Here is a 27,478-nt window from a genome sequence, read left to right on the forward strand (position 1 = left end):
TAAACTTATTGGAGCATAATTTACTTATAGCAAATTCACCCATTTTAAGTGTACTGTTTGAAGAATGTTGACAAATGTATCCACCCATGTAACCTCCACCACACTCAAGATATAGAACATTTTCACAACCAAAAGACATCCCTTCACACTTCTTCACAGTAAGTGCCTCTCAACCTTTGATGCCAGGCAACCACAGATCTAACTTCTGTTACTATAGATTAGTTTGCATTTTCTAAAATCTCATGTAAATGGAGTAAAACAGTGTAAACTCATTTGAGTCTGGCTTCATTCACTCAGCATGAGGATTATGAGCTTCATGCACATTGCTGCATGTAATTATAACATTCCTTTTTACTGCTGAGTAATAATCCATTGGATGAACAGACTACGATGTATTTACCCATTGTCCTATTGACAGACATTTGGGTCGTTTAAGTTTTGAGATTACTATGAATAAAGCTGCTATGAACATCTTTGTACAAGTCTTTATGGAATTACATATTTTTATTTTGGTGAGTAAATACCCAGGAGTGGGATTTCTTTTCTTCTTTTTTTTTCTTTTTTTGAGACAGGGTCTTGCTCTGTCACCCAGGCTGGAGTGCAGTGGTGCAATCTCAGCTCACTACAACCTCTTCTCCCTAGGGTTAAGCAATTCTCCCACCTCAGCCTCCCTAGTAACTGGGACCACAGGTGCTTATCATGTCTAGCTTTTTTTGTTGTTGTTGTTTTTGTTTTGTTTTGTTTTGTTTTGTATTTTTAGTAGAGACAGGGTCTCGCCATGTTGCCCAGTCTGGTCTTGAACTCCTGAGCTCAAATCATCCACCTGCCTCAGCCTCCCAAAGTGCTGGGATTATAGGCGTGAGCCACCATGCCTGACTGGAATGGGATTTCTGGGTTGTATATTAAGTTCATGTTGAGCTTTATCAAAGATGCCAAAATGTTTTCCAATATGTTTGTACCATTTACATTTCTGCCAGCTATCTATGACAGTTTCTATTGCTCCACATTTTTGCCAATGATTGGTATTGTCAGTCTTTTTAATTGTGGCCATTCTGTGCAATTGTATTTCATTATGGTTATAATTTTCCTTTCTTTGAAGACCAGTGATATGGAGGAACCTTTCATGGGCTTACTGACTAACCTTTCATGGACTCACATATCTTAAGTATCTCATCAAATCTTTTGCCTATTTTATATGAAGTTATTTATCTTTGTATTAAATTATAAATGTTCCTTATGTATTTTGGATGCCAGTCTGATATTGGATTGGTATCCTGGTATCTTTATATATCTGGTATATAATTTGCAAACATTTTTTCCAAGTCCATGGCTTGCATTTCCATTTTCTTAAAGGTGAGGCACAAAATTTTTAACTTTGATGAAGTCAAATTTATCTACTTTAAAAAAATGATTCCTTATCCTTTCCTACTCCAAAGTTGTAAGAATGTTTCTCCTATGTGTTCTTTAAGAAAACAGCTTTTGTTTTAATATTTAACTCTATAATCCATTCCAAGATGATGTTTATGTTTGGCATGAGGTTAAGGCTAAGGTCCATTTTTGTTTCCAAATGGATATACAGCTGCTACAAAACCATTTGTTGAATACACAGTTTTTTCCCCTTTGATCTTTTTGGCATCTGTTGCATTGACATATGGGTGAGTCTATCTCTATTAAAATTTTTTTTTTATTTTTAATTTTTGTGGGCACATATTTATGTGTATATATTTATATATGTGTATATATTTATATGTATATATGTATATATTTATGTGTATATGCACATATTATGTGTATATATTTATGGGGTACATGACAAGTTTTGATACAGGCATACAATGTGTAATAACCACATCAGGAAAAATGTGTATCCATCCCTTCAAGCATTTATCCTTTGCATTACAAACTAATTACATTCTTTTAGTTAAAATGTTCAGTTAAATTATTGACTACAGTCACCTTGTTGTGCTATCAAATACCAGGCCTTATTCATTCATTCTATTTTCTTTGTACCCATTGACTATCCCAACTTCCCCCACAGCCCCCCTACTATCCTTCCCAGCCTGTGGTTACCATCCTTTTACCCTCTATCTTCATATTGTTTTGATTTTTAGATCCCACAAATAAGAGAGAACATGGGATGTTTGTCTTTCTGTGCCTGGTTTACTTCACTTAACATAATGACCTCCAGTTCCATCCATGTTGTAGATGATTAAATCTCATTCTATTTTACAGCTGAATAGTGCTCCATTGTGTGTAAGTACCACATTTTCTTTATCCGTTCATCTGTTGATGGACACTTAGGTTGCTTCCAAATCTTGGCTATTATAAACAGATGTGCAACAAACATGGGAGTGCAGATATCTCTTTGATATACTGATTTCCTTTATTTGGGGTATATACCTAGCCGTGGGATTGTTGGATCATATGGTAGCTCTACTTTAAGTTTTTATGACTCTCTATTTTGATCCATTGATCTATATGTGTATCCTTATGCCAATTCCCCACCATCTTGACTATTGCACCTTTTCATGAAGTCTTGAAGTAAGGTAGGTTTAGTCCTTCAATTTTGTTCTTTTTTTGGTTGTTTTGGTTATTTTAAATTTTTTGCATTACCATATCAACTTCTACAAAATACCTGCTGGATTTTGGTTGAGATTGCACTAAATCTATAAATCAAATTTGGAGAATCCACATCTTAACTATACTGGGCCTTCCAATCCATGAGCATGATATATCTCTGTGCTTATTTAGTTCTTTATTTCAGCAATATTTTATAGTTTTCAGTGTATAAGTCTTGCACCTATTTTGTTGAATTTTTCTCAAAGTATTTTGTGCTTTTTGATGCTATTTTTTCTTAATTTAATTTTCTGGTTGCTTGTTGGATGTAGAATTATAAATGATTTTTGTAAATAGAACGCATGTCTTCACTTTGTTAAATTCACTTATTATTTTTCGCAGTTTATTTGTAGACTCTTAAGGTTTTCTATTAATACAATTGTACCATGTACAAATAAAAAAAAAATAAAGACAGTGTTAATTCTTCCTTTCCAGTCTATATCCCTTTGGTTACTTTAAATACAGTGAATTATATTGATTGATTTTTGAATGTTAAACCAACCTTGCTTTCCTAGAATAAAACTCACATAGTTGTAGTGTATCATCCTTTTATATATTGCTGGGTTCAATTTGCTAATAGTGAAAGGTTTTTGTGTCTGTGCTCATGAGGGAGACTGTTTTTGTAGTTGATTCCTCTCATAAGACCTTTTTTTCTTTGTTTTGGGTATCAGGGTACTATTGGACTTATAAAACAAGTTGCAAAATGTTCCATTCTCCTCTATTTTCTAAAATTTTTTGTAGGATTGGTATTAGAATTCACCAGTCCACCATCTGAGCCTATAATTGTATTTGGGAATGGTTTTTAACTGTGAATTTTTTATAATATAAAAATTTAGATAAAAAATAAATTATAATATAATTTCTCTAAATGATACAGAGCTAGTCATATTTTTTGATTCTCTTTAAGTCTGTTTTTGCCTTTTGTGTCTTTCAAAAAACATGTTCATCTAACAGCTTCCCAGGGGAATATGGATGGGCCCCTTACCCTAGCCCTCCACCGTCTGACTCTGTTGACCTGTCAGCCTCATCCTGCACCAATCTTCGGCTTCATACCTTCATCTGCAACCATCTGAAACCTTTCTGTTTTTGAAACACATGAAGCTTTATCTTGCCTCAAAGCGTCTCTAGTGGCTCTTCCTTCTGCCTGGAACACTTTTCCTGGCTTTTTGTATAACTGGTTCCAGTACGACAACACCTCCTTAGAGAGGAGTTTGCTAATCTTCCCTGCCAAAATATCTTCTACCTGTTGATTCCTTTTTGGCCTGTTTATTGTCCATCTCTCTATACTTCAAATGTGTGTTCATTAAAAACATGACTAAATGAATGAGGAATGAAAGTTGGATAAACTCTCTGAGCTTACAGAGAGAACCTTGCAGGGTTGAGGTGAAGATTAGCTCTGGTATCTATACCTCCAGGCAGTGCACCTGGCACACAGGAGCTCAGTAAGTGGAGTGTTACAGGATGCCAAATTCCAGTTTCCACTGAGATACCAGGGTACAGTGAATACTGAGGGTATTTCACTGGCTACAGACATGTCTTCTGAGGTTCTAAAAGTGCGAAGCGGTGAAGATTCAGAAATTATTTGTGATAATTTCTTTAAAGACAGCTGTACCCTCCATTACCCCCTTGGAGGTTGTATTAGTAGGCAAAATAGATTAAGGCCAATATGACCCAATTATAGGTTCCTCTTCCTTAAAAATCTTTCTTTTCTATTCTAGGTGCTACCTACAATTCCACCATTTCAACTTTTAGCTTTAACTTGTGGCTCCTAACCTTCCCAAATGCACGTTCTCTAGGGAAGAGTAACTCTTTACACTGAAACAAGTCAGTTTTACCCACTGTGTATGTCTACTGAATCTAGGTGACTCAGGGAGAATGAATCTGTTTAATCCTTTCTGGGCGCTTGGGAACAGGCAGGGTAGGGCAATGAGGGAGGCCTTCTTTATTTTGCCAGGGACCAGCTCTGTTAGCCCCAAAGCAGAGCCTGCCTCATTCAGACAGCGCTATCCTCAAGCCTGGGGCTGTTTTCTGTTGGGTTAGTTACCTTCACTGGAGCCCTCTCACACCCCTGGCTCCGGCCCACTTACCTCTTTGTTTATATATCCATCCTTATTGATGTCATACAAATTAAATGTCCACCTTAGTTTCTCGTGGACAGTTCCTCTCAGTAAAATCGACAGAGCGGTTACAAAGTCCTGAGAAGGGGAAAAGACAAGAGTGACATCAGGCAGGGGGCAGCTGTGTCTTTGGGTCAGATTGTGATACTCTCACAGAGTGGTGCCTCCCACGTCCTCTTGTCTGCCTGGAGGATGTGGCTATGCTCAGTGAAGAGCTCCTGCCTTCGGGTCCCTACCCTGCCCCATTTTTTTTGCAAGGTGCCCCCTTGAGGAAGAATGGAGCTCTGAGAGACACAGATCAATGCAGCCAGCCCTGTTATTGCCTTATCCATGGCTGCAGTGGTCAGTCTATCATCCCGGGGCTGTATGGCCTAGTGGCTGAGGACACAGACTGTAGGAACAGTCTGTATTGAGGGTCATTCTGCCTGCATTCAAATCCATCCTTTATCATTTGTGTGCTCTTTGACCTTGGGAAAACTACTCTCTCTCTTTGCCTTACTCTCCTCTTCTGTAAAAGGGTAATAAATAATAAAACGCTACCCTATAGGGTTATCGTGGGGATTAGAGTAAATGAGTTAGTACATACAAAGCCCTAAGTACAGGGGCTGCCACTGGGAAACAGTGTGCCCGGGAGCTCACACACTGTTGTTATTAGTCCCCAGAGTCCCTGAGTTCCTGCAGGCCAGGGAAAGTTGCTACTGCTTCTCCCCATCTTTAGGAAATGCTTACGAATGGATAAATGTGTCTTTGGTCTGACTGAGAGCTTTTGATGGTCCAGCCCTTCCCCCAATGCCTTGAGATTTAGAGGGGGAAGTGATGCAGAACCAGAGGACCCCTAGAGTGGACCCCAGATGAGCATACCTCGAACTTCACGGAGCCTGTCTGAGTGGTGTCGAAGGCATTGAAGAGGTAATGGGCATACGTGCTGGCATCTACAAGGCAGAAAAGGAGGGCAGGTGATGGGGGCAGGAATTCCATACAGGGAGAACCTTCCAAACAAGGCAGGGCTTCGACAAGAAAGAGAGGAGAGCGATGCTAGGGTGATGGAAAGAAGAAAATTATGGAGTGGGGCCCATTGACTCAACTCTTTGGGTTTGGGTGGGAAATTAGATCTAGCAAAAGGTGAGATGAGCCCTTGTCCCTCCCTCTAGCCATCGTGAGAAAACCATTCTCCTGCCTGTCTATGCATGGAATCGTTGGTGTATGAATGACACAGTGACTGCATGACAATGTTCTTCTGAGCGGCCATGCAATGCCTGGGATGAGCACGCACTCCAGAGTAGAGAAATCTGAACTTGGATTCCGCTGTACTACATCAAGCATGACCTCTCTGAGTTTCCCTTTCCTACCTCTGTACAATGGGATGGAGCAAGACCTATCTCTTGAAATATGTTAAAAAGTATTTTAAACTAGAGCTATGCCTGGCATACAGTAAGAACTCAATAAACAGTGGCTCAGTGGAACTCAGAAAACTGCAATTCTGGGGCCTGCATGGGACAAAACTGCCTCCCACACCTGATCTGGGTAGGGGCCCCGCACACCAAGGAAGGCGTCTGTCTGCTGCCCAAAAGGCCCTTGAGAAACAGGGCCCAAGAAGTGTTTGGAATGCTTGGATCTGCATTTTGTCAGGATCCGGGGAAGGTGTCTTGCAGGAGACAGCTCTTGGAGACAGGATGCAAGGTGGCGTGTGACACATGGAGGCCACAGGAGGAGCCACTGATGTGGTCCCAGGCCCATGGGGACAGAGCTGGTTCCCGAGTCAGGCAGGGCAACAGAGCAGCTGCTGTGGGTCTGGCACACTTGTAACCTGGCTTAATAAGCGCAACTTTATGTTTCCTGTCTCTTTTTCAATTAGTTTATTTTTATAGTCTTTGGTATTTACTGAAGTTCTTTTATAAAATTCCGGCTTGTCTCAGCTATTTTAAGGAAAAGAATCAAAAGTGCCGAGCACACTGGTGGCACCAGAGTGGCAAAACTTGTTTCAGACCCTTATGGAATCTAATCCTGGTCTGCTACTCACTCGCTGTGCAATCTTGAGTACATTGCTTATCTTCCCCGAAACTCAGTTACCCCACCTGGGATTATAATACCTGCTTTCTAGAGCTGTTCTGAGACTTTGTGATGTTGCATTATCAGCTCTTCTTCCCCTTCCAGGGTGGGTTCATTTTCAGAGTTCTTTCCTGCTAAAGCTTTGGAGACTCCCACCTCTCACGATGAGGGAGGTATCCTGCTCTGAGTTTGCCCCTTCCTTGAGAAGGAAGCAGATGGCAAGGAAGAGTGGACTTGGAGGAAGGGAAGGCTATTCACCAGAGAGGGCGCTGGGCAAGATAGATTTCAAGGTCAGACTCACCTCCGTGAGGGAAAAACTGAGCATAGATCTGCTTGAATGTGTCTTCATTAACCACACCACTGGGGCACTCCTGTGGGAAGAGGAGAGAGTCAGCAGGAGGTGTTTGAGGGCCAGCACTAGGAGAAGAAGACTGGGCCCAGCCTTGGTGTCTGGGGTTCCTCATGATCCCCAGGGGCAGGGACCTGTGCATTTCCACTTCTCCAAAGTAACTCCATCTCAGGACTGGAGCTGCTTTGCAAAACGATGAGACGTTGTCAGAGAATGGGCACAGTGAGGTGGAGAGATCTGGGGCCTTAAGATCAGAAAAACCTGGGTTTAAATCCTGACTCAGCCAATAAATACTAAGCTTTGTGACTTTGGCCATGCCAGTCTCTGATGCTCAATATCCTTACCTGTAAAATGGGACTAACAATACCTTCCCCAAGGGTATCTTATGAACTTATGTTAGGCGGTACTGCGTCCATGGTAGATGCCAAGCAGTGTAGATTTCTTCTCTTTTCTGGATGCTGTTCCCTCTGAGCCCAGTGCCTGCCTGGGAAACTTTCCCACAGGATCCTGCTCCAACTCGGCTGCCCACTGCTAATGCTGCCATCAGAAGGAAAGAAGCCCTAATGGTAGGAAACCAGGCACTTGGTATGTGCAATAAAGGCTAGTGTGGAAGGAAGAGGCATCCCAGCACCTGTCAGATGACTCCCAGGAGGGGCTGAAATCCCTGTGGGTCAGCACTTTGGAGAACAATGAGGCTGTGGTCAGTTTGGAATTGACCCAGCTCAGCTCTACCTATAGACTACACCCGGAGGGAGGGTGACCAGATGCACATTGCTCTAGCCCACCCCACTCCACACCACCCCAGGATTTGGGAATAAGATTGTGCTCTGAGAGTTAAACTTAAAAAAAAAAAATTAATATCCAGGATTGTATATTCCTGGCCTGAGAGCTCTCAAACTGGCCTGAGAATGCAGGAACATATTAATGTATTTAAAGTAACAACTAAACAAGGAATTCCCATCCTCTGACTCCACGTTTGATTGTAACCTGGCTTTCATGTGGCTTCTAAGGAGGGCGGGTCCCAGTGAAGGCAGAGGAGTGTCTGGTCCCACTGTCCGTTCCATTTCCCATGGTAAATTAATACACTGACATTCGGCTTACACATCGGTCTCGGTGAGCCTGGTTAGCATAAGTCAGCAGGCCTAAATCCCGTTATTGTGGGGGCGCCACCAAGTTGGAAGGTATGATTATGTTAAGGGTTAAGGCTTGACCCTGGGCTGGGGTGAATTTCCTGAGGATGTGCCACCCTGAAGTTTCTGGGCAGTTGGCCGTTTACTGTCTCCTGACTTTGCTCCATCCTCGCCTGGAGCCTTCCTTTCCAACCAGGTGATCTCCCTCTCATGTCCCCTTTATAGAGCTGGCCTTCCTTGCGTAGCCTCACATATGGGAAACTACCTTATGAGCTCCCTTGGCATTGGGAAGAGCTTAGCCTCACGTGGGAACCCCCCCAGGCCTTCAGAGCCTGCGCAGGTCTTACGTTTTTGAAGCCTCGATAAAGGACCTGCAACTCCCTCTTGGTGAAGTTGGTCTGGGCCTCAAGCTGCTCCAGTCCCTCGGGCCGATGGCAAACCATGGTCATCTCCAGCTCATCTTCAATCTTATCTGGAACCAGAGGAGATGGCATTGGAATGGTTGAACTTGGGGGTCACTCTTGTTAGGTAACAATCTGGGTTGTCAAAAGAGTGGTGTCATGACCTGGGATCTAGGGCTGTGGGCTGGGGTCACACTGCCAACGGCCTTCCTATCTTGAACCCCACTTCCCTGCCCTGTCAGCCTCTGTGTCAGACACCGCATAGGGAGGGGGCTTCAGCTTTGGAGAGAAACATGTTCCCAGTGGAGGCGAAGGCAGAAGTGCTCAAAATAAATCCATATGAAAACATTTTCCTTGCTTTAAAAATAACTTCTTTGCATATTCAAATTGTTTCCCATGGAAACTTCTGAATTTTCCAGAGACACAGGTAAGTAAGCAGAATGATAAACACCTCTAGACAGCAAAGGGAAACAAAATTATTTAAAGAAACAGTAAACTCTCACCATTTGGGCCAATTAGGAATGGATAGCATGATTTAGCAGAAAGTTCAGATTACGGCATGTTAGGTATTAATGATAAAAATCTGAATGTATTTACAGTTTATTGTTTTGTAATGTCTACTAGATATGCTTAAATACTAGGAAAATATCTTAAATGGGAGCTACTTTGTACAAACCATTTGAAGGGCTCTAAGAACAGTTGTAAGTAGTAGTTTAAGTATGCCTCCCATATGGACTATAATGTAATATAAGATTGCATTAGTTATGTAGAAAAGTGTCTGTCAACTAAAGCAAGGAATCTGCCCATCTCCCACTGAGGGATCACAAAGTCCAAGTCAGTGGAATTTTCAATGTTTTACCATCACAGAGGGGTAGGTGAGTGATTTCCTTTGGACCCTGCCAGAATGCTTTCTATAAACTTACACCAATCAAGAATCAATTGCCATCTAACCTTCTCTGCCTGTTGTTGTCATGCAGACACAACCAAATCCATCTATTGAATGACTGTAAATCTGGGCTGGCAAGAATAGTGATGAGACGGGCAGCTGCTGGGAACATGCACAGACCGTGTGTCACCCCGTGGCAACCCACAGCAAGCACAGGCTGAGTTTCCACATCAGAGAACAAGGTGAGCAGGTGCATTAAATTATGTACATTTCTCTCATCAGTGTTGGTCTCATTGCACCAGATTTTCCCTGCAATTGTCACTTTCCCTTTTGAGATTTTGATCCCAATACAAAAGGAATCCATCAAATTAAGTTTGTATCTTGTACATATCCCCAAAGGTGATGGATGTTCGTGTGAGGCTCCAGTAACTTAGTAACAACTCCTAATTGCCATCTTTCTCATATACTGGGCAATACATATCACCTTCTCCTGCTGGGACTAAGGCAGATGATTTGTTATAAATTAGATATTGTTTATGCCACAGAGAGACAAGTGACCAATTTCCCCAGAATTCATAATTCTTACAGAGCCTTTAATTACGGTTATGCTTGTAGCTAACAAGGTAAGTAGCAATTATCTAAATGCTGAAGCATTTCTATGTAAACGAAAGGGCTTATTCTCAAAAAGAAAGAAAGAAAAGGAGAAAAATGCACATAAGTCTAATTCAGAATGCTTATATACATATTAATATTTTGCATCTATTTTAACCCATTTTAACAGAGAAATTGTTGGTTTAAATCTCCTAGCATTAGATCTAAAAGCATTTTTATTTCTAAAATGCACATCTGTTTAATTGTGAATATATTCACAAGAAACTTCTGAAGGGGCTGCAGAGATTTGCACATCCCTCCTTTTGCCCTTTAGGGATTCCCTGGGTACTGCCCAGGTGGCTTGAGTGAAGAAAGGAGATGAAGCAAAAAATCACATTAAAATGCAAATAAAGAAAATGAGAATATTGTGTTTTTTGAGTAAATGAGGCATTCTTGAAGACATCCAGTATACCATGATTTATCTCAGCCAGAAGCATGAAAGGGTTTTTTGCGGTACTCTTAATTCCTTGATCTTCCTGTGACTGAATTCCTCACAAGCTCAGGGAAATTTCTTTGCGGGAGCTTGAGAGACTCTTTCCGACTCAAGAAACAGTGCTTGTTTCCCGTCACCTTCATAAAAAATGCACTAAGTAATTATTGCGATATCAGCTATTAAACCCACTTCATTAAGGAGGAACTGGACTTTATTAATAAATGAGTTGTTTGTTGTCTGGGCAGCAGGATCAATTTCCACATCAAACAGATTCTGTAGTATCTGCATATTTGGATATTGACTGCCAAGCTTTTGTTTTGTTTTTCGTTTTCATCATTGGCTAAGTGTCAGGCTGCGGTAACATCGGTTGTGGAAGGAAATTTACTTCTTTGGGGCTCAAGATACTGGGAAGTAGCCTGCCTGTGGATGTTAAGACAGGGCTTAAAAGAGTGGCCCTGTCTTTCTTTCTTCTTTCTGTGACTGTATTTTGTAGTAAGAACTATAATTTATGTCACAATCCAGTATACACATATATATGTGAAATGTTAATGAAATATTTTGAAACAAAAACTCCATGAAATGATCCCGTCCCTCACTAATGTGAGCTATGCTCCAGTCTCAGTTTTAATGTATTCCTTTGTAAACCCGTGCTGGTTATGACTCTCACAGGTCATGACTTTTGATTGGACAGCACTGATTTAACTTGTCTACAGCTGTGGCAACCTCACAGGGGTGCCTGCGCTGCCACTCTCACATCAGCTCTCCCTTCCCTTTATTTGTATGTCTCATGGTGCTGGCCGCTGTAGATACATTCACAAGAAACTTTAGAGGTAACGGGCAGCGGTTTTCACCACCCTCCTGTTGCCCCCTGGGGGTTCCCTGGATGAAGCCCAGGCAGTCCCAGTAAAGGAAGGAGAATGGCCCAGTTCCCTGCGTGCAGGAGGAGAGAAGAGCATGAACCCATGGGAAGCCTCCCTGACAGTTTCTTCTGAGGTTTGTTCAAAGTCTCTGATGCCAGATGTTGCTAGTCATTACTTTGTTATAAAAAATAATGATGAGCCAGTTACTAAGTCAGACTTGAGTTTGAATGGTTGAGATAAAAATTAACTTGAGATGTAATACTGTGGTGATAACTACATGACAAGAATAAATTAGAACACCTTCTGTTTGTAAAGTACTTTTAAGCCATTCAATGTTCTCATGCCTGTTGTTCCATAACCTCATGTGTGATGGGAGTGAGGGGACCATTGCTGCGCATGTGATATTAAGAGGTGATTTTCTAATTGTGAGTGCCTCACACGGTGATGAATACCTATCACTAGGGGCAAAGAGAGATGGAATCACCGACTCTAGAGGATGCTACACAGGAAATTCTCAGATTGAATAGTAGATGATTTAGATTAACTGATCCTTAATGTTTTGGGATCATAGACTCCTCTGAGTGTGGAATGAAGGCTTTAGACTCTTTCAGAAAAAAAATGCACAGTCACTGCACATTTGCCTATTCAGTCATGTGTCACTTACCAACAGGGATCCTCTCTGAGAAATGTGTTGTTAGGCAATTTTGCCATCGTGCGAACATTGTGGAGTCTACTCACACACACCTAGGTGGGGTAGCCTGCTACACACCTAGGCTGTATGGTGTGGCCTAGTGCTTCTAGGCTACAAACCTGTACAACCTATTACTATTCTGAATACTGTAGGCAATTGTAACTCTCTGGTAAGTATTTTAAGTATTTGTGTGTCTAAGCATACTAAATTTAGAGAAAGAAACTATGGTGTAAAAAATAAAAAATGGTACAACTATTAGGGCATTTACCATGAATGGAAGTTACAGGACTGGAAGTTGCTCTGGGTGAGTCAGTGAGTGATGGTGAGTGACTATGAAGGCCTGGGATGCTACTAAACACGAGGTAGACTTTAGACATACTGTATGCTTAGGGCTATACTAAATTAATAAAAAATTTTTCAGTAAGAAATTAACCTTAGCTTGCTGTAACTTTATTTTACAAACTATTTGATTTTTTTCCAAACTTTTGGACTCTTTTGTGATAATACTTAGCTTAAAATACACATTGCCTAGCTGTACAAAAATATTTTTCTTTATTTTCTTATTTTATAAGCTTTTTCTCTATTAAAAAAAATGTTTTTCTTCTAAAACTTTTTTTTGTTTGTTTGTTACAAATGAAGACACAAACACACACATTAGCCTGAGACCACACAGGGTCAGGAACATCAAGATATCACTGGGCAACAGGGATTTTTTTAACTCAGTTACAATCTTATGGGACCACAATTGTGTATGTTGTGTTGTTGAGGGAAACGTCATCATGCAGAGCATGACTGTACTTTCAGTGAGTTTCTGTATCTTTAAATACATCCAGCCCATGCTAAGCTATTCCAGCGTAGGAGGTCTCTTCTAAACCTTGTCACTAACTGACTTTGTCTGAATTCTAAGTCACTGAGCAATGGGTGACAGATCTGGACTTAGAATCCAGCCAGTCCAGGCCCCTTTCATCATATCTGGTTTCCACATGTCCCCACAGTAGATTCTGCTTCCCTCAAGCACAAATTGCAAACCAGCTTGTAGCCAGCCTTGTAGCACCCCTGCTCCTACGAAGCTGTGTGCTTGTGTACCAGTTAGACCTGGACTGTGAGCAGTGGGAGGACCCGTACCTTGGGTCTTCTCCCCAGTGAGGTGTCCCCTCTGTCAGGCTCAGGACAGTGACCATGACCATCTCCTCCCTGGACTGGCCAATAGTGCCTCCCTCATGGTGTCTCTGGGTTGGACTTTATACTTACCCATCTAGCTTTTTTTTTTTTTTTTTTTTTTTTTTTTTTTTTTTGCGATGGAGTTTTGCTCTTGTTGCCCAAGCTGGAGTGCAATGGTGCGATCTCGGCTCACTGCAACCTTCATCTCCCGGGTTCAAGCAATTCTCCTGCCTCAGCCTCCCAAGTAACTGGGATTACAGGTGTGCACCACCACGCCCAGCTAATTTTTTTTGTATTTTTAGTAGAAACGGGGTTTCACCATGTTAGCCAGGCTGGTCTCGAACTTCTGACCTCAGGTGATCTGCCCGCCTTGGCCTCCCAAAGTGCTGGTATTACAGACATGAGCCACTGCGCCCAGCTACCCATCTATATTGAGATTACAAAATAGTGATCCTTGGCTTGAGTGTGGCCCAAAGATAGGTCTTGTTTGACCTGTAAAAGGTTTCTTAATTATTTTGGAATTAGTTGTCCATGTTTGAAGATGAGAGATCCATGTACAAATATGGATATCTGATTTGTCTTGGAAAATGGGATTATCTGACAACTTTGGTCTCAAATTTGGACACTTCAGCAGCCTACTAGAGCTGAACAGTGGCCGTCCCCTCTGGGCAGCCAGAACCTCTAGGACACCCTATTGTTCACCCCTGGCTCACAGAATTCATTTATGCTGCCTGGCCTGTGCAACAGGCATTGAGTTTTTGTTTTTTGATCTATACCTACTTACCCTCCCACCTACAAACCACATAGACTACTCCTCGCTGTTTATTTAAGCACATGCCACTTTGTCGCGCAAAGGACTTGAAGCTGATTATAGGAAATAAATATGAAATAAAAGGAGATAAAGTAATAAGAAAAACTGCTTCAGTAAATGTTGATTAGATTAGGAGGTGAAGACCATGGGGAAAAAGAGAACACAGAAATTCAGGCCATTTGTTTGAAGCAATACTACACTTGAGCTGCAAATGGGCTCTGAGTTTTTACAAATGTCTGTGAAAGGAAAACGTAACCATTTCATAGGGGGAGCAAAGCTTTTCCTGTAGTTTGTCTCTAAAAGAACATTTCCAGCTGTTTCTATATACGTGGGGCTTGCTAACAAGGGGCACAGAAAGCTGGCGCGTGAGAAGACTGATTATAAAACATGAACTTGATTAAGAAGCTCTGCCTTCGCAAGTCATGTGACCAGAGTCAAGTTAATTTAAACTGTTTTTTACCTCTCTGATACTGGTAATACCACCAGGCGATGTCTAGGAAAGAGTGAGAAAACATTTTACCAAATCCATTCATCAAAAAGCAAAACACACTTTCATTGTTCATGGAGAGAGGCCGCTCTGAGGGTGTCCACGTCGCTGTCCAGCTTGACATGTGTGAAGAGCCTCTCGGTAGCAGAGCTGAAGCTGAGCTCCCTGTCCTTTTCCCATGGTCAGAACAGGCAAGAGCAGTGGGTTGCCTCCCAGTGCCCATGGCTCCCGCAGGGGCTCATTGAACATGCCCTCAGCCATGCAGTCATGCAGCCTGCAGAGATGGGATGGCACATGGCAGAGATGTGCGATGTTGGATGGGTCCTTGGAAACACCCACATGTTTGACTGAGGAGTGGCTTATAAGACACTCTCCACAATCAGGAGGTCCCCATTCCCCCTCTCTGCTTCCTTGTGATTTGAAGCTGCATATCTTGTAGGATTATTTGTTTGCTCACTCAATAACTGTCAATGAAGTATCTACTAGGTACAAGTCAGTGAATAAAACAGCTCTGTTCTCTGCTCTCTTGGAGCTTACAGTCTACAAGTTTTTGCTTCTTTCTTCCCCCATTAAGCTTGATTAGTAACCAGATGCAGAAAAAGAAAAGGGCAGTTGCAGAAGAGGGTTAGCACATTGGGATGTGTGGCAGAGTGGATGCCGGCCAAGTCCCCCATTATGCTGAATATCAAATACAAGGCAAAATACCAGACCTGGAAAATTATCCACGGCACAGTGGAGCTGGGTGAGTCCGAGGTCCCAGGGAGTGCCACCAGATACTGTCCTGCTGGCCTTTGTGGGTCTATTGGGTGGTTGGCCTGGTTTTCCTCTGTAGGCTCTTATTTGGACTTCCACCTGTCTTGCCAGCACCCTTGACCACGAGTGTGTAAGGCAGCCCAGCCACCATCTTGAGTGTGTATTAGTCTCTCTCCAGTCCCTTAATCTGCAACCCCAGACAGCAGAGGCTTATTTTCCTGCTGCTTTTCAAAGTGATAGTATAGGTGAGGATCCATTGGAGTGTTTTCACTCATCTCCTGACCTGTATTCCATGGGAGAAATTTATTTTGCTGAATTTAGTTGCCCCTTTGATCATTCTGGTTAGGTGGCATTTGTATTTATTTATTTTTTACAAATATACTTTATTTTTAGAGCTGTTTTAGGTTACAGAAAAATTGCACAGAAAATGTAGAGAGTTTCTGTATATTCCACCCTCACAGTTTCTCCTATTATTCACATCTTGCATTGGTGTGGTATATTTGTTCCAACTGATGAACCAGTATTGATATGTAAATATTAACTGAAGCCCATAGTTTACATTAGAGTTCACTCTTTGTGTTGTACAGTTCTGTGGGTTTTGACAAATGCATGATGTCATGTATCCACTGTTACAGCATTATGTAGAATAGTTTCACTGCCCTGAATGCTTTGATAGCATTTTAATATAGATACGTTTAGAAATATGCATTGACATGGTCTGGTGTGCCAGGAATGTTATAGGTATTAGAAAAGAGATGAAAAGACATAATACCTGTTTACGTGAGTTCTCAGACTGGTGAGGAGGCATACACATAGACCATGGATTAGAAATTCAAATGCCAGTGGTCACTGGCAGGTAATTCAGATGAGGACAGATGATGGGTGTACAACTATAGAGAGTGGTGGGAACTGAGAACTGGAGAGTAACGGCTCCATGAAAGGGAAACAGTTGTTACTCAACCAGTTGTTATCATGGAGTCATTTAAGCCCAGTGAGTCCAGATCCTTAGATTTTTCAAGAGATGCCATAATTAACAATGGTTTGTTTCCTGGTTCTTAGCTGCTATCAGTGAATTTGATGTTTGAAACATACAGCACGTACAATATATAGCACACCTTTGGGAAGGACGTTGTGGGTAACTGGTCTGGAATTTTTCATTGGCAAATCATTTCAAAATAGTGTTGACGTGGTTAAGAGCTGGGAGCTAAGGGGAGGAAGCTCTTAATGCCTCCTGGGTGGCATGGAACTAGAAGGGATGTCAGAGAAGGCTTCAAGGGGAAGTGATAATTCAGCTGAGTGTTGAAGAATGAGGGGACAAGGGAACAGCATATGCAAAAGCATAGAAGCTGAAGATCCCAGGAGTGGTGAACTCTCCTATGCAGGGCTGGAATCCCTTGAGAACAACTGGGAAAAAAGGATTTAAAAAAAATCTCATCATTTTTGAAGGCTTTGGAGAGCTACCAAGGCAGCCTGCATGAAAACAGCTCAGTTCCTGTTTGGATTAAGTTTATTTGCCTTTGCTCTATTACCTTTCGGAAGCTGAAGACTCAACCAGATAGGTGACACATTTTTTATTCCAATGTGCACCCTTCAGTAAAAATTTGTCAGGCATATTAAGAGACAAGACCAAGAGAAAAAGTAGAATATAGTAATAGATCCACAGCTGATCTAGATAATTGGATTAATCATACCTGGGCTTTAAAATAATGGTGAACCTTTGCTCAAGAAAATATACAAAAACTAGATAATTCCACCAGAGAACCAGAATATATACTAAAAGTCAATTAAAAATTGTAGAATTGAAAACTTTATTATCCAAAATTAATAATTAAACAGACCAATTTAAAAACAGGTTTGACACAGATTAAGAGATAATAAATGACTCGGTAGATAGGTCAATAGAAAAATACACAGACAGAGGCACAGAGAAAGAAAAGAATGAAATCACAGGCCAGGCACAGTGGCTCACACCTGTGATCTGAGCACTTTGGGAGATCGAGGTGGGTGGATCACTTGAGATCAGGAGTTTGAGACCAACCTGGCCAACATGGGGAAATCCCATCTCTACTAAAAATATGAAAATTAACTGGCCATAGTGGTGTGTTCCTGTAGTCCCAGCTGCTTGGGAGGCTGAGGCAGGAGAATCACTTGAGCCCAAGGGGTGGAGGTTGCAGTGAGCTGAGACTGTGCTATTGCACTCCAGCCTGGGCAACAAAGTGAGACTCCATCTCACACACACACACACACAAAAAAAAAAAAAAAAAAAAAGAGTGGAATCACAGATAAGCTTGCATAAGAGACATATGAGACATGATGAAAAGTTCAAACATATGTATAATTGGAGCTCCAGAAAAGAAAGAGATAAATAATGATAATGAAGCAATATTTAAAGAGATAATAAATGAGAATTTAAAAAAAAAATGAGTGAAATATATCAAGCCACAGAGTCAAGCAGCACTATAAATGCCAAGCAAGATAAACACAAAGAAAACCATATAAGAACATCATAGTAAAACTGCTGAAAAATTAAAAAATAGAAAATCTACAATACAAGATAGAAATCATCAGATATAAACCAAACCCTGATTAAATGCTGCTTGTAAGCATAAGGGCACAGAAAATAAAACATAGCAGGGCCCTGCTATGTTTACATCAGCTAAAGTAGATGTTAAGGCAAGTAACTTTGCTAGAGATAGAGAATTCTCATGTAAAAGGGCCCATCTAACTAGGAAGATTCTAGTTAAAAACAATTCTAGTCTAAAAATTCTAGTCTAAAATTCTAGTCTAAAAACAATTCTAAATTAATATGTACTAATAATGTAGCTTCAAAATACACATAAAGCAAAGACTGATAGAATTAAAAGGAAAAATAAAAAATTCACGGTCATAATTGGAGTAATTTAAAAATACCTCTTTCAGTAGCCGATAAAACAGACCAAAAAATCAATAGGGGTATAGAAGATCTGAGCAACATAATTAACAAACTTGTCTCATTGAGACGTATGGAGCTCAGTACTCAGCAATCATAAAATACTATACATTCTTTCAAGTGCACATAGAATATTTACCAAAAGTGACCATTTCCTGGGCCATAAAGCCAATCTCAAAAAAGTTCAAAGAATTGAAGTTATTTAGACTATTTTTGTCCAGAGTGGAATTAAGCAAGGTATCAATAGCCAAAAGTAAACTAGAAAATCCTCAAAAATATTTGGAAATCAAGCAATATAGTTCAATTCCTTTTTTTCTTTTTTTGAGACAGGGTGTCACTATGTCGCCCAGGATGAAGTGCAGTGGTGTGATCTCCACTCACTGCAACCTCTGCCTCCCAGGCTCAAGCAATCCTCCCACCTCAGCCTCTTGAGTAGCTGGAACTATAGGCATGTGTCACCATGCCTGGCTAATTTTTTTGTACTTTTCTTGTGGAGATGAGGTCTTACTATATTGCCTAGGCTGGTCTCAAACTCAAGCAATACTCCTGCCTCGACCTCCCAAAGTGCTAGGATTATAGGCAGGAGCCACTGTGCCCAGCCTAATTCAATTTCTAAGTAACTCATTTATCAAAAAAGCAACCTCATGGTAATTAAATCATGGTAATTTTGAACTAAATGATAATGAAAATATGACATATCAACACTTGTAGGAAGTTGTTCAAGCTGTACCCAGGGGAAAATTTAAAAGAACATGACATACTTGAGCTGCAAATAATTTACAGGACCATGTGCATAAAAACACAGAATGTTGTGCTTCCTCTTCAGATTGTATTCCTAGTATTTGCAGTGGTTCATTTTCAATGTTGCCTGAACTATATTGACTACATTAGACATTGTATTAATGATGGCATGCTGGCATTTGAAGATGTAATCTTTTCTTCCCCTTAAACATGGTTGATTGGTTCGTTCTGGATGCGTTTAGCATCATCTTTTTAGTTGACAGCGTTCCCTAATATAATCAGGGGCAAAAATCCTCGTTGGTACTTTCATGGAGCAGAGAGGGGATGGGACAGAAAGTCCCATTTGGTCCTTCAGCTTTAAGTCTTAGATTCTTACAGCCAGGCTTGGAGGTGAGTCATAAGCCCACTCAGACCCACACAGTGCGTACAACTCATCAGCTCTGAGTTTTATAAACTTAACAATGAGCCCCAGGAGTGCTCAGCTAAGCCTTGATAAAGATTTTCTGAGTGTTCCACGTATTTTTTTCAGTCTTCTCAGTTCAATAAAACCCAAATCATGTTTTGCTTCAAGCATTTGTTCTCTTAATCTTGAAACCCCTCCTGCTCCTTTTAAGCGAAATTGAATTTATACATTTCTCATTCATTTATATACCTCAGTCCTGAAAGTGTCCTGAAAAAAGGAGTTCTAAAAAAAAAAAAAAAAAAAAAAAAAAAAAAAAAAAAAAAAAAAAAAAATCTTTGAGTGCTTCTACTTGCATTAGATGGAGTTTTCAAGATCAAATGACTTGGAAATTCTTCAACGTTTAGTGTATTTCAGTACACTGCTCTTTCTCTCCAAATGGGTGTGTTTTTAATGTGGCCTTTAGGTCAGCACAAATGTTGAGGTGGGTGGGGAGAGGAATGTCAAATGTCCCTTGCAACTTCTCAGGAGCAGGGCGATGGTGGAAACTAATGGTCAGAAATGTAATGCAATTATTAAAAGTCCACAAAATCACTACACAGAATGTGACATAAGTCATAATTCTGTTTGTATGTGACAGTGTTACATTCATTCAGATATTTTCCAAGATTGAAGAAACAAATGGCTGGGAAAGGAATTATCTAGATTCCAGCATTAGAGAAAGCAGCAGCCCTAACCGATGTTTCAGGACAAGGAGCAAGGCCATGTACATTAGGGACTCTCATGTGCCCTCACTACTACAGCAGCATTTTAGTCCAGCTAAGCCCATGGCCAGGCTGTAAGGTAGAAATGTCAATTTCACTGCAGCAGCTCAACCTCAGGCACAGATCTCTAGAGGATGTTTTAAGTGGACCTTTTTGTCTGGGAAAAGTACCCTGGGATGATTTTTTTTTTTTTTTTTTTTGATGATTTACTTTGGTAGTTCCAGCAGTCTCTGCAGCTGTAGGAGGCAATTAGTCAAATGAGGTCCTTATCCTGCCACCAGCTAGCATTCAGGTGGCAGTGGAGAAACTTCCCACTGTTTCTCCTTTGAACCCAGCTGGATACCACCCTGGAGTTCCAGTACATGGAGATAGCCAGTAAATGAACAATGGGTGACCCGTGTTGAAGAGAGAGGGCATGTTGCCTAGAGTGAGTGGGTCTACTATATTTCTGTGAGAAATAAGAGGATTAACACGGGTAGGATTCTATTACTCCTCTTGACTGAGGAGCTGAAATGACAATTCATTGCAAATGAGAAGTGTCCAGGGAGAAAGGGTACTTTTAGTTTTAAGATGGAAAAATGAAGGGGCAGAGAGAGGTTGAAGGAATTGCTCAAAGGAAAAGTAAAATTGCCAGAAGAATGGTATTATCTCAGGTTAGCACAGAATTTCCTCATTGATGGAAACTCACTGGGTCTAGGTCAGGCTAAGATGTGAATAGCATATCTTTCGGCCTGCTTTCTGAAGAAGAGCTCGTTGCTCTGCAGATAATTTGACAACTTGCTAAGTGATGGTTTCTGATTAGAGACCTAGCTTTGGTGCGCTGGTAAATATCTGACAATTGGCTCTTGGGGAGGGTGGAAAAGCCTGATTGATACAATTTTCCAATTTCCTTGGTGTAAATATTCCCTTTACGGCCCACTTCAGGCTGTTAGTGTGAAGTTGTTAAAATGAAGTGATCACACTTTGGGAAGCACGGTATGACCCAGTTCTATCACATTACTGCCACTGTTTTAGAACAGCTGGCATATGTTTAACTGTCCCAAACAAGTGTGCTAAAGACTCCAAAACCAATTTCAGAGGGTAGGCTCAGGCCTTGTAATCAACACTAATAAACTCTCTCTTTGCTGTTCGTGTGAACATCAATTTCTGTGCATGATACAGAATAATCACAAACAGGAACATAATGGAAGCTGGCCATGTGAGCTTTTGCTGGATTCAGTATTAATGTATCCTTGTATTAACTGCCTGTCTTGGTGAGCTCAGAGAGCATGGTAATAGTTTTAGAATTGATCTAATCATCTCACTGTCCCTAGGAGGTATATGGTTATTAGACTAATTCAAGCTAGAATCATACTCACCTTATAGCTGTAAATCTTGCTGAGATAAGGTATGTAAAATGCTCTACATGCATAGTACGTGCTCAAAAATGTTATTTTCATCTTGTCATATATTTTGACTGTGATTTTAAGGGTCATTCTCAACAACAGAATCCAATAGTCACATCTGTTAAACACTGTCTCACTCATGATTGTGCCTTTCCTGATGGATCTAGTTAATTAATTGTGTTTCTCTTCAGTATAGGAAGATTTCCTTGTTCTGTTATTTACTGTCAGTGACACACCTCAATTGTCAGTTGAGGTTGGACATGAATGGGATAAAGTAAATATGATCATTTTATGTTAAAGGTAATGGCCACCAGCAAACACAACCCTCTGGCTGAAAAAGTGTTGACCATCTCAGTCTGTGGAGCAGAACAGGGGGCCTGTGGGTGGTGGACACCAGAAGCATAGGACTTAGAACATTAGTGAACAGACATAACAACTGACAGCCACTAAGGACATTTCCTGGCTCTGTGTCCTCTGCCCTTAAGAATCTGGACAGTCCATGACCACTGTTACGGGCCGTCTCTTAGCTGCAGAAGTCAATTGAGCATTACCCTCCACTGGAACATCAACTCCCAGATGCAAGGAGTGCAGTCAGTTCATCTGAGAATGTATATCTGCCTGCCCAGAGGCAGGGAGAAGATGGCAAGGTGCTATCCTCTCCAGGACTCAGCTCTGAAGCCTCTTAACTGTGCACTTAATAAATGAAGCCTTGGCAGACACACCTTGAATTATTAATGAAGTTATTCAGCTTTGATTGTTTCCTTCTTTTGGGGAAAGGTTATTCACTCAAATGCCTTTGATTAGACTACACAATACATCACAATTGGGCATATTTTATGTGCAACTTTATGGTGATAATAGTTCTGTCTCATTTAGAAGCAAATCAGACATTATGGACTTCGTGATTTATTAATGTATTGATTTCTATAAATGTCAGCGCATCTCACATCCCGCCAGAGAGCCCGGGAGCAATCAGTGAAGGGCCGATAAAAATATAAAATGAAACCATCGTAAAAAGAGGAAATACTGCCTGTTTCCAATGCCTGTTTCCAAGCCCTGCTGCCTCTCTATATTGTTTCAGGGTCTACATCATTACCATGAAGGTATCCCCCCACCCACAGGGAAACAGCCTTGATCGGGGGGCTGTGTCCTGCTTAAATCTATTTTAGATAAAAAAGAGGTTGTATGAGAGGAGAAATAAAAAACAAGAGGTGAAGAGTGGGATCTGGAGGGGTCCCAGGGCCGGTGCCCAGATTCCTCATCCTGGAGAAAGCAGGAGGAGGAGGAGGAATCCCTTTCCACCAGATTCACTCCACAACAACCGCCCACCTTCCTGCTGAGGAACCTTCAAGACAGAACCTAGATTTTCCTGCTGGCGCTGAAGAGTCCATGCTAGGGCCCTGGTCTACCTTTCCAGCATGATTCCCCAACACTCCCTGTCATGAGTCCTCTGCAATAGCCCCAGAATCTGCTGGTGCACAAACCCCTGTCTACCACAGCATGTGATCATCTGGCATCAATCCTATCCACCCTTAAAACATGGCATAAGTGCCATCTCCTTTGGGCAGCTCTCTCAGACCACTGCGAAAAAAGCTCTGTCTGTCCAAATTCCCAAAGCACTTATCATCTCTAGCAATCACCCGGCATGTATCAAAATCTACCTTTGAGTGTCACAGTTTTTATATACAAGGGTGGGGTGGGGGGAGATTGTGTCTTGTGCTTATTTTTGTTTTATTTTTGTTTTCGGTATCTTACTCCCTCTGTGATATCTAATATCTCCTTTGCACAAAGAAAATGACTAGTAAGTGCTCATTATTTGCTAAAAGTGTGTAGCACTACAAGGAACTAATTAGAAAATATATTAAGAGTCCTGAGACAGTGGCCCAGGGAATATCTGGAAAGTATCTGGCTAATTTGGTGGGCAATTTTGTAATCTGACAGTTGAGTTCAGAAATCACAATCTGGCAGCCCATGGGGTACTGTTGTTCCACTTCTTTTATTTTTTAAATTATTATTACTTTTTTCTTTTGGTAGAGATGGGGTCTCACTGTGTTGCCTAGACTGGCCTTGAACTCCTTACCTCAAGTGATCCTCCTGCCTCTTAAAGCACTGGAATTACAGGTGTAAACCACCACCCCTGGTCTGTTTCACTTCATTTAAGTGCGAACTTTATCAACATTTATTTCACATAGAAATATGAACTTTTGCCTTTCCTTTAGAAATCTGAAATTATGGCCATGCCAGGCCCACATTCCCACATGGCAACCACAGTCCCCACTACTCCCTATTACATTTCTAACGCTAAGACCAAGAGCTGTTGTTAGAGTCATCATCACTCATTATATACCTGAATCTGCAATCCCTGTTTAAATTCCTTTCCTCTGCCTCCTACCATGTTTTCCCAAGTGACTTTTATGTGTTTTGTGATAGTCTAGAGGCATGACAGGCTTCATTTTTTGGAGTCCCAAGCAACGTGGTGAAGACAGGATGCTGCCCTGTGATTAAAGAATCAAGGGGGGCACGCCCAAGATGGCCAAATAGGAACAGCTCCAGCCTCCAGCTCCCAGTGTGAGCGACACAGAAGACAGGTGATTTCTGCATTTTCAACGGAGGTACCGGGTTCATCTCACTGGGGTGTGTCAGACGGTTGGCGCTGGTCCGCGGGTGCAGCCTGACCAGCGAGAGCCGAAGCAGGGCGAGGCATCGCCTCACCTGGGAAGCGCAAGGGGGAAGAGAATTCCTTTTCCTAGCCAAAGGAAATTGAGACACACAACACCTGGAAAATCGGGTAACTCCCACCCTAATACTGCGCTTTACCAAGGGTCTTAGCAAATGGCACACCAGGAGATTATATCCCACACCTGACCTGGAGGGTCCCACGCCCACGGAGCCTCCCTTATTGCTAGCACAGCAGTCTGAGATATAACTGCAAGGCCTCAGCAAGTCTGGGGGAGGGGCACCCGCCATTGCTGAGGCTTAAGTAGGTAAACAAAGCCGCCAGGAAGCTCGAATTGGGTGGAACCCACCACAGCTCAAGGATGCCTGCCTGCCTCTGTAGACTCCACCTCTGGCGACAGGGCATAGCTAAACAAAAAGCAGCAGAAACCTCGGCAGAGGTAAATGTCCCTGTCTGACAGCTTTAAAGACAGCAGTGGATCTCCCAGCATGGAGGTTGAGATCTGAGAACAGACAGACTGCCTGCTCAAGTGGGTCCCTGACCCCTGAGTAGCCTAACTGGGAGACATCTCCCACTAGGTGTAGACCGACACCTCACACCTCACACGGCTGGGTACATCCCTGAGACGAAGCTTCCAGAACAAGAATCAGACAGCAACACTCGCTGTTCAGCAATATTCTATCTTCTGCAGCCTCTGCTGCTGATACCCAGGCAAACAGGGTCTGGAGTGGACCTCAAGCAAATTCCAGCAGACCTGCAGCTGAGGGTCCTGACTGTTAGAAGGAAAACTAACAAACAGAAAGGACACCCACACCAAAACCCCATCAGTATATCACCATCATCAAAGACCAAAGGCAGATAAAACCACAAAGATGGGGAAAAAGCAGTGCAGAAAAGCTGGAAATTCACAAAGTCAGAGCACATCTCCCCCCTCCGAAGGAATGCAGCTCATCGCCAGCAATGGAGCAAAGCTGGACAGAGAATGACTTTGATGAATTGAGAGAAGAAGGCTTCAGTCGATCAAACCTCTCAGAGCTAAAGGAGGAACTATGTAACCAGCACAAAGAAACTAAAAACCTTGAAAAAAGATTTGACAAATGGCTAACTAGAATAACTAATGTAGAGAAGTCCTTAAAAGAACTGATAGAGATGAAAACCATAATACGAGAACTACGTGACAAATGCACAAGCTTCAGTAACCGACTCGATCAACTGGAAGAAAGAGTATCAGCGATTGAAGATCAAATGAATGAAATGAAGCAAGAAGAGAAGTGTAGAGAAAAAAGAGTAAAAAGAAATGAACAAAGCCTCCAAGAATTATGGGATTATGTGAAAAGACCAAATCTACATCTGATTGGTGTGCCTGAAAGTGATGGGGAAAATGGAACCAAGTTGGAAAACACTGCAGGATATCATCCAGGAGAACTTCCCCAACCTAGTAAGGCAGGCCAACATTCAAATTCAGGAAATACAGAGAACACCACAAAGATACTCCTTGAGAAGAGCAACTGCAAGACACATAATTGTCAGATTCACCAAAGCTGAAATGAAGGAAAAAATGTTAAAGGCAGCCAGAGAGAAAGGTTGGGTTACCCACAAAGGGAAGCCCATCAGACTAACAGCAGATCTCTCGGCAGAAACTCTCCAAGCCAGAAGAGAGTGGGGGCTAATATTCAACATTCTTAAAGAATTTCAACCCAGAATTTCATATCCAGCCAAACTAAGTTTCATAAGTGAAGGAGAAATAAAATCCTTTACAGACAAGCAAATGCTTAGAGATTTTGTCACCACCAGGCCTGCCCTAAAAGAGATCCTGAAGGAAGCACTAAACATGGAAATGAACAACAGGTACCAGCCATTGCTGAAACATGCCAAAATGTAAAGTCCATTGATGCTAGGAAGAAACTGCATCAACTAACGAGGAAAATAACCAGCTAATATCATAATGACAGGATCAAGTTCACACATAACAATATTAACCTTAAATGTAAATGCACTAAATGGTCCAATTAAAAGACACAGACTGGCAAATTGAATAAAGAATCAAGACCCATCAGTTTGCTGTATTCAGGAGACCCATTTCACATGCAGAGACACACATAGGCTCAAAATAAAGGGATAGAGGAAGATCTATCAAGCAAATGGAAAACAAACAAAAAAAAAAAGCAGGGGTTGCAATCCTAGTCTCTGACAAAACAGACTTTAAACCATCAAACACCAAAAGAGATAAAGAAGGCCATTACATAATGGTAAAGGGATCAATTCATCAGGAAGAGCTAACTATCCTAAATATATATGCACCCAATACACGAGCACCCAGATTCATAAAGCATGTCCTTAGAGACTTACAAAGAGACTTAGACTCCCATACAATAATAATGGGAGACTTTAACACCCCACTGTCAACATTAGACAGATCAACGAGACAGAAAGTTAACAAGCGTATCCAGGAATTGAACTCAACTCTGCACCAAGCAGACCTAATAGACATCTACAGAACTCTCCACCCCAATGCAACAGAATATACATTCTTCTCAGCACCACATTGCACTTATTCCAAAATTGACCACATAGTTGGAAGTAAAGCACTCCTCATGAAATGTAAAAGAACAGAAATTATAACAAACTGTCTCTCAGTGCAATCAAACTAGAACTCAGGACTAAGAAACTCAATCAAAACTGCTCAACTACATGGAAACTGAACAACCTGCTCCTGAATGACTGCTGGGTACATAACGAAATGAAGGCAGAAATCAAGATGTTCTTTGAAACCAATGAGAACAAAGATACAACATGCCAGAATCTCTGAGACACATTTAAAGCAGTGTGTAGAGGGAAATTTATAGCACTAAATGCCCACAAGAGAAAGCAGGAAAGATCTAAAATTGACACCCTAACATCACAATTAAAAGAACTAGAGAAGCAAGAGCAAACACATTCAAAAGCTAGCAGAAGGCAAGAAATAACTAAGATCAGAGCAGAACTGAAGGAGATAGAGACACAAAAAACCCTCCAAAAAATCAATGAATCCAGGAGCTGGTTTTTTGAAAAGATCAACAAAATTGATAGACCGCTAGCAAGACTAATAAAGAAGAAAAGAGAGAAGAATCAAATAAATGCAATAAAAAATGATAAAAGGGATATCACCACCGACCCCACAGAAATACAAACTACCATCAGAGAATAC

The 27,478-nt window shown here is 41.5% G+C and overlaps 1 protein-coding gene across 6 annotated transcripts in view; it reads right to left on the reverse strand.

Annotated features, from left to right (window-relative positions):
* The window catches only part of KCNIP1 (potassium voltage-gated channel interacting protein 1), a 397,622-nt gene that overhangs the window by 15,258 nt on the left and 354,886 nt on the right, over positions 1-27,478 (reverse strand). For 3 of the 6 annotated variants that reach the window (XM_010364878.2, XM_010364879.2, XM_010364880.2), the window contains 4 exons: positions 8,609-8,733; positions 7,084-7,153; positions 5,595-5,665; positions 4,704-4,811 (listed from right to left, as the gene is read on the reverse strand). In XM_010364878.2, the coding sequence (XP_010363180.1) occupies positions 4,704-4,811; positions 5,595-5,665; positions 7,084-7,153; positions 8,609-8,733 (374 nt within the window). Of the gene's footprint in view, positions 1-4,703; positions 4,812-5,594; positions 5,741-7,083; positions 7,154-8,608; positions 8,734-14,615; positions 14,649-27,478 lie in introns of all 6 variants that reach the window. The other 3 variants (XM_010364877.2, XM_010364876.2, XM_010364875.2) reach the window with 2 other exon arrangements.

Source organism: Rhinopithecus roxellana, chromosome 3, assembly GCF_007565055.1.
Source record: "Rhinopithecus roxellana isolate Shanxi Qingling chromosome 3, ASM756505v1, whole genome shotgun sequence".
Classification (NCBI taxonomy): Eukaryota; Metazoa; Chordata; class Mammalia; order Primates; family Cercopithecidae; genus Rhinopithecus; species Rhinopithecus roxellana.